The sequence below is a fragment of the Macaca mulatta genome, chromosome 1 (genome assembly GCF_049350105.2).
Source record: "Macaca mulatta isolate MMU2019108-1 chromosome 1, T2T-MMU8v2.0, whole genome shotgun sequence".
In the NCBI taxonomy this organism is placed as follows: Eukaryota; Metazoa; Chordata; class Mammalia; order Primates; family Cercopithecidae; genus Macaca; species Macaca mulatta.
The window spans coordinates 115,349,258-115,356,529 of record NC_133406.1 but is presented as its reverse complement, the minus strand read 5'-3'; the positions used below and the strand labels follow the sequence as shown (position 1 = coordinate 115,356,529).

At 48.2% G+C, this 7,272-nt stretch overlaps 1 protein-coding gene and 1 long non-coding RNA gene across 3 annotated transcripts in view; one reads left to right on the top strand and one right to left on the bottom strand.

The window, feature by feature from the left end:
- Positions 1 to 2,876: 2,876 nt before the first annotated feature.
- On the bottom strand, positions 2,877 to 4,348 carry LOC107000927 (uncharacterized). The gene is made up of 2 exons (XR_003720455.2): positions 4,295 to 4,348; positions 2,877 to 4,152 (listed from the first exon to the last, which is right to left on the bottom strand). It is a non-coding gene; the product is annotated as an uncharacterized LOC107000927 (long non-coding RNA).
- A 34-nt stretch (positions 4,349 to 4,382) lies between these two features.
- The window catches only part of RIIAD1 (regulatory subunit of type II PKA R-subunit domain containing 1), a 43,389-nt gene continuing 40,499 nt past the window's right edge, over positions 4,383 to 7,272 (top strand). For both annotated transcript variants that reach the window (XM_002801775.4, XM_077946772.1), the window contains exons 1-2: positions 4,383 to 4,486; positions 4,943 to 5,019. In XM_002801775.4, coding sequence (XP_002801821.1) covers positions 4,403 to 4,486; positions 4,943 to 5,019 — 161 coding nt within the window. In that variant the 5' untranslated portion in view covers positions 4,383 to 4,402. The remainder of the gene's footprint in view (positions 4,487 to 4,942; positions 5,020 to 7,272) is intronic.

Sequence of the window (7,272 nt, the reverse complement as noted above, 5' to 3'; positions counted from 1 at the left end):
GGAGATGGGGGTTTGGGGGGGGAAGAGGGGAGCCCGGCATCTGGGGAGCCCCGAGAGTAGAGAGTCAAGGAAAGAAATCAGGGGAAAGAAGATGAGATAGGACGGTTGGACAGGCTGAAGGGGAAGGAGGTGTAGATGGAGAGGGAAGCAGGTCGCAGAGTCTGGGGGAAAAAGAAAAAATGCAGAGAGGAAAAATGGAAAGGAACGTGGGGAAGGCGAGAGCAGGATGAGATGAATGCAGAAAGAGAACTGTATATTTTCCAGAAAAGGAACCAAGAAAAACGATAGCTTTCTGGCATTTGCCGACGCCCCCTTCTCTCCCTCTGGGGGGTTTGTGAGTATAAGTGCGTGGGCAGGGAGGCCGTGGAGGAGGCGCGGCGGGCGCTCTCACTTGTAAGCTCCTTGAAGACCAGGACATCGTTTAATTCAGCATCTTACTGTTCATAGTGTCTAGCACCCTGTCTTGCTCATGCGTAGCAGGAGCTTAACAAACACTTCATGCAAAGAACCTCTGACAACAGTGGATTCCTGATTCCTTCAGTGGGAAGAACCACAGCTGTCAAGCTTCCCCTTAGGATGTAGAAACCCAATTACTCTTTCCTTTGCTTCTTTCTTCAGTTGGGTTCTTTGAGTGGGACTCAAATTGAGCCAGGTAGCACAGAGGAGCAGGGGAGGCACATTCGGGGACCATTGCTCCCCTGAACGTGGATACTTCTATGGATGATTGGCAGGCTCCACGATCTGGAGGGAGCGTGAGCACACCCTCAGTGCAGGGATTATCTGTGGACATCAGACCTTGTCAGTGGTGGCAGCCCTTGCTTTCCGTCAGTGCTCAGCAACGGGGGCTCTCCTGGGGTTCTGGGCTTTTGTAGAGCACCCTGTCTTCCTGTCATTCCCTTCTTCACCCCCGGAGTAGGGCTGCTGTTTCCACAGGGCACTCGTGTCTCTAAACTGTGTCCCAGCTGAGTCCCAGGGGCCTCCATTCCTGAGCTATCACAGCAGGCAGGCTTCTCTTCTGGAAGGAAAATAATAGTAACAGCCAGTGCTTACATGGCTCTTACAGTGTCCCAGGCTTTGTGCCAAGTGCTTTATATTTACTAACTCCTAAACCCTCACCACCCCCTATGATGTAGATTTTGTCATTATCTCCAAATAGAGAGGAGGTAACCAAGACACAGAGCTGAAATAACTTGCCTAAAGCCATGCAGCTAGAAAGAGGTCTAGCTGAGATTGGAGCCCGGGCAGTCTGGCTCCTGTGTCCACGCATTTAACTCCCACATCAAACATTCCTCTTGAGAATAGGAGCAGTGGTGAAGTCTGGCCTTTCTTCCTCTTCTGTCTCCATTTAAGCCCTGGATGAGAGAGAGTCCTTCTTTTTACTGCTTGATTCTGTGGACCACCTCCCATCCTTCCTTAGCCTGTTTATTTGTTGTGGCCTGGAGCCACACTCCGGCAGGTGCTTGCATTTGAGTGAATGTGTATGTGTGTAGACTTGATTACACTTCAACACATGGATGCCCAGGTCCACCAAGTAGGGTCCTCTAAGATGGGGTGGCAGTGGGGGAGGTGCTAGAGGATTCAGTGGTGGGTGCTCAGAAGCAGCAAGTGATGGCAGAGCCAGGGAATCTAGAAGGGCAAATATATCTTGAAAGTAACTTTCCACTCACCTACCCCACCCCCACTGCTCCTTTCCTTGCCTTCTAATCTGATCTTGGTATTTATGGAGATGCTAAACAGATCATGCCCTCTGAGGATGGAGAAGGGGAAGACCCTATGGCCCTGTTGATCTCATTACTCTATGTCTTCTCAGCAGATCTGACGCCCTGCCGCTCATTCAGGCTTGGGGCTAATCATATTAATTGAAATATTAAACATTCACAAAAATGAATTAAAATGAACTCCCCTCACTCCTCCTCCCAGTCAGTAATTGGGGAGACAGCTGCAGGCAGCAAAATGCCTCCAGTCCTTTGCTTAGTTTGTGGTCCTTAGATTAAAGGTGTCAGTCTGAGAGAAGAGGTAGGGTTTAGGGGAGAAGAGTGGTACCTCTCATCAGAGTCTCCTTGCTGAGTGACTGTGAACACATCTCTGGTGTTCTTTCAGGCCATGGGATGAGAGTCCTGTGAGGTAAAGACAGAAGAGCCCTGAGACTCCAGCGCCTATTCCAGAAAGTTTCTCTCTAGGAGGGACAGAGGCTTGCTTCCAGGATACTTTCTCTGCCACTACCCCCAAGCTCACCCTCTTTTTCATTCCTCTGCAGTCAAAGCTAGGTTGCCCTACATAAAAAGATTATTGAATTTGTAAAGGGAGAGCTCTGATCCTGGCTTTAGATTCTTAGGAAATGAGAAATGCCGGATAACTGGGATATTTTTCAGAAAGGGCAAAATGTGGTGGTATGTGTGGGCAGAGTGACCAGTCATCAAATACTGTCTGGCTTCACAAATTGAATACAGAGTGAAGACATCTGCAGCAGAATTTATGAGAGCGCACAAAGAATTGATTCTATAACCTTCCTGCCCTCAAGTGACTTCCACCTCAAGTGGAAAGTAAGACAGGCCAACACAATACATAATAGTGAGTATGGAGACGCTGTTAAAAAAACAAAAAGTAGCCCCTCTCATGCATGGGCATTTTGGGCCATAGAATGTGATCAGTGAAGAAAGGCTTGATTGATTATCAAAGCACAAGAAGATCATAGATTGGCAGAGGGAGGATATCAATTTTCTACTTGGAGGTGGGGAGGTAGAGAACACTGTGCATGCCTGTGTGTGTCTGTGTGTGTAGGTTTGCTGGTCCAGGCTCTGGCATTGTCTAATATAATACAAGCCACATATATGGCTTAAAAATTTCTAGTAGCCATACATAAAAGCAAAAAGAAACAAGTGAAATCACTTTTAATAATAAATGTTGTTTAACCTGATATATCCAAAATACTATTTCAACATGTAAATCAATTACATGTTATCAATGAGATTTTTTTCATATCAAGCCTTCAAAATCCAGTGTTTATTTTATATTTGCTGCACATTTAACACCTACAGCCACATTTCAAGTGTTCAAGAGCCACAGGTGGCTCGTGGAGACTGTATTGGCTGGCACAGCTCTATATTGGCTGGCACAGCTCTGGAGGTGCCACCACTAGCTTCTCTGGAGGGAGTGTGGGGAGAAGACAGATCTTGGCCAACAGGAACCATTATCTCTGGTTAACCTCTTGCTCCTGCCGGAAAAAAAAAATCACTTCTGACAGATGGCAGCTTATCTCTCTCTCACTCTATTAACTCTCTCTCTCTCTTAAAAAAAGACAAACAACCAAAATGATCACTAACTGGGATGGGGTTCCTGGGAAGTGGCTTGTAGCCCACAAACTAATTTACTTCTTGTGGTTTTCCCTGGCTTGGGAACTGCCAACACTTTCACTTCTTTTCCTCAGTCTTTGCTGGAAAGACAGAGGCAGACCGTTGACAACCCTATCCACGACCAGGGCCTAATGCTGAGCTTGTTTCTCATGGTATTTTCTTGCTCCTTAGGGAGTTGTTCACAAATCTGAAAAGACAGCCTCCCGTTTTTTCTCCTGCTTCTCAGAAGGCCTCTGCTGAGCACGATCTCTGCGGGGGTAGGAGCTCGGCATGTGTGTATTGATAGACAGGCTCATGCCCTTTCTCGTGGCTATTTTCAGCTCTCTGGCTTTATGTTTCACTTTCTCTTCTTAATTAGATACTAGAAGAACAAATCTTGAAAACCAAATTCCCTTTCTCCTCCCGTGTTCAGTTAGGAGTGGAAGAAAATAATTTAGAATTTATGAGAACAGGGTGAAGAGAAAGTTAATCTACACAAAAAAGTCAGTCCAAGAGGGGGAAATTCTGGCAGAATGTCCCCGGGGTCCTTTCCAACATCTTTAGTTGGAGAGAACGTTCCTTCCTTTGCAGAACTCAGCTCACTCTATGTTCTGGGGTGCTTCCACGTTGTTTGAAGAATCCACGGCTCCAGTGTCGAATGTGTACAGGACAGAGGGACGGGTTGGCTTGTGGGACAGTGGAAAGGGAATAAGCCTGGGTTCTCTTTCCCCAGTACTAGGCTTCCTCTAGCTTCTGTCCAAGTGAGGGAGTCTGGAAGCAGATTCTGGGAGATCTTTTTTCCTGTTGTTTTACTCTAGAGCTAAGAAAAAAAAACTGAGGTTGGGTGGGGTCAAGAAGGGCTCATTCCACATACAATTAAGTCCAGAAATCAGTCCCCCAATCCTGGAAACACGATCCTTTAGAGACCCCCGCCCCGCCCCCGCCCCGGCCCCGGAGCTCACCCTTCAGCTCCCTCAGTCCCTCGCCCCAGCTTCGCTGAAGGGGCCGGGCTTGGGGGCAGGGCGGGGCCTCGCCGGCTCGCGGCCCGTCGCCTTGACGACCGCAGCAAGATGGAGACGCCGCTGAGCTTGCTGCGGCGGCCCGACCCCGGGGTGCTTAGCGCCGCGCAGCTGGAGCAGCTGCGAAAATTCAAGGTGGGTGCGCCCGCGCCCCTACCCGGCGTCCACCAAAGTGTAGCTCCCCAAGGACTGGGGCCCAGACTGGGAAGAGAGCCGCCGAGAGAAGGGGAGCGGGAGCCTGTTCCCTGACAAAGTGGGGAGGGTGCAGGGGGGGACCCCCGGCGGACCTCTGGGCGTCTGAGCCCAGCACAGAGCGCCATGGGTGTCTGAGAGTACAGGAAGAACTAACTCAGGGACTCGGCGAGAGAAATGGGCCGAAATTACACATCCGACCTTAGTTAAGGCCCCTCAGCCTGAACAGACGGCAGAATGATATTTTATCTGTAAGAAGATGGGTGGCTTAAACTTTCAAGCATCCTGGGGAAAGACTTGGGTTAAATGCGCACGCCGTTTCCCGCAGCCCCTCACATCTCCAGGGCTGAACCCTGCATCTGTTTCCTCATGGAGTGACCTTTTGTTCTTGCCCCCCAGATTCAGACTCGGATTGCTAACGAAAAGTACCTAAGGACCCACAAAGAAGTAGAGTGGCTCATAAGTGGTTTCTTCAGGTAGGTGGTTTTCCAGGCTCTGGGATTTGTGGCACCCAGGGTTTTCTTCGTTATTGCTAGAGGTTTCCTTCAGTTATCTCTAAATTCTTAAAAATATGTCTATTCATTTACTTTAACCGTAAGGATAAATACATACCATATGACACTTGGAAGAGGGAATTTGGCGTTGAGAAACCCAACAGCCATCCACTGGGTGTAGAACACTATTCTCAACCATAGGAGCTTAACAAAATCACTAGTTGAACTTAAAACAAAAATCAGTTGTCTGGTTGGCCCTTCCCTACGTGAAAACATTACTATAGAAAAATTCCAAGCGTTGGAAGCCACTCTTTTCTTGGGGAAGAGAAGACAATTTACCAGTGTATCCTGGAATATGTTCTTTCCTTCCCCCACCCTCCTTTCAGCCTGACATTTGCTTGAATGGAAACATATCCTAATGGGATGAAAGGCAGAGAATTAAAAAAAAGAAAAAAATCACAGAGCATCAGTGGATGAAAACAATAGAGCTCTCTCAAATGCTGTTTGGTTATAGACAAATAGACAAGGTTTAAATAATTATAATGGCACCCATCTCCAGGCGTTGTGCTGTTTCCCTTAGCACTTACCACATTAGCACTTACCACACTGTATTGTAGTTGCGCTGTCAGTCTTCTGTTACTGGTCCAAAGCTCCGAGCTAGTGGAGTGTGTTTGTGTTCCCAGTGCCCACGCAGTGTGTGGCATCTTGGAACACTTTTGCTGATCCTCCCAGCACCTCCACAAAAGACAGGTTATTGTCGACTGGGCATGGTGACTCACACTTGTAATCCCAGCACTTTGGGAGGCTGAGGCGGGTGGATCAACTGAGGTCAGGTGTTGGAGACCAGCCTGGCCAACATGGTGAAACCCTGTCTCTACTAAAAATGCAAGAATTAACTGGGTATAGTGGCGGGCGCCTGTAATCTCAGCGACTTGGGATGGCTGAGGCAGGAGAATTGCTTGAACCTAGGAGGTGGAGGTTGCAGTGAGCCGAGACTCCATCTCACCAAAAAAAAAAAAAAAGACAAGTTATTGTCATTTTCATTTTACAAGTAAGAAAATTTAAGCTCAGAAAGGTGGAGTACCTTCCCAAAGTTGCTGAACCAGGATTCAAACCCTCCACTGTATTGTGCTGTCAGCAGTTGGTCCCCATTTCCCCTCTGGACTGTGTGCTTATAGCCAGAGTCAGGCCCTCCTTTGTCTTCTCAAAAGTTGTCCAGGTTGGGCGCGGGGGCTCACGCCTGTAATCCCAGCTACTTGGGAGGCTGAGGCAGGAGAATTGCTTGAACGCAGGAGGCAGAGGTTGCAGTGAGCTGAGATTGCTCCATTGCACTCTAGCCTGGGCAACAAGAGTGAAACTCAGTTACAAACAAACAAAAAAAGTTGGCTGGGCAGATGTGTTGGCTCACGCCTGTAATCCCAGCACTTTGGGAGGCCAAGGCGGGTGGATCATTTGAGACCAGGAGTTTAAGACCTGCCTGGCCAACATGGGGAAACCCCGTCTGTACTAAAAATACAAAAATTAGGCAGGCGTGGTGGCACGTGCCTGTAATCCCAGCTAGTTGGGAGACTGAGGCAGGGGAATCACTTAAATCTGGGAGGCAGAGGTTGCAGTGAGCCGAGATTGTGCCACTGCACTCCAGCCTGGGCGACAGAGCAAGATTCTGTCCTATAAAATAAAAATTATAAAAACTCACTATTCATATTATAGACGTTTCTCCAAGTGGCAACAGATTCTCAGAGGGCAGATAGGGGAAGGAGACAGAGAAAACTGTAACCTATCCAGTTATGAAGGCTGGCCAGGGATAAGCCTTGGGCAAAAGACAGTTTAGGGATCCTCTGTCAATATCAGACCTGAGGATCAGGCCGTCACCATTTGCAACTTTTCTTCTAAAGGGAAATAAGATGATACTGTTCCTATCTTGGGGAGCTTGCTCTCCAAGTTAGAAGTAGATCCAGCAGAGAGATTGGGGATAGAGGTTAAAAGCTGGAACTAAATCAACATTTGCATTGCTCTCAAACAACAGGATTAGAATACTTGGGGTTGATGAATGAAGAAGGAGTTGTTTCAGTCACCTGTCAGGGATGGTCTTGCTTCTCTCTTTGTCCAGGAACAGTCTCCAGGAGCAGCCTGGGTGTCTGGGACTGGCTGCTGTGGGGACAGCCCCAGATACTTCCTTTCCTTTCTTACCATGCTCCTGTCAAGGCCAGGTAGGCCACCAGGTTTTTCTTTTTG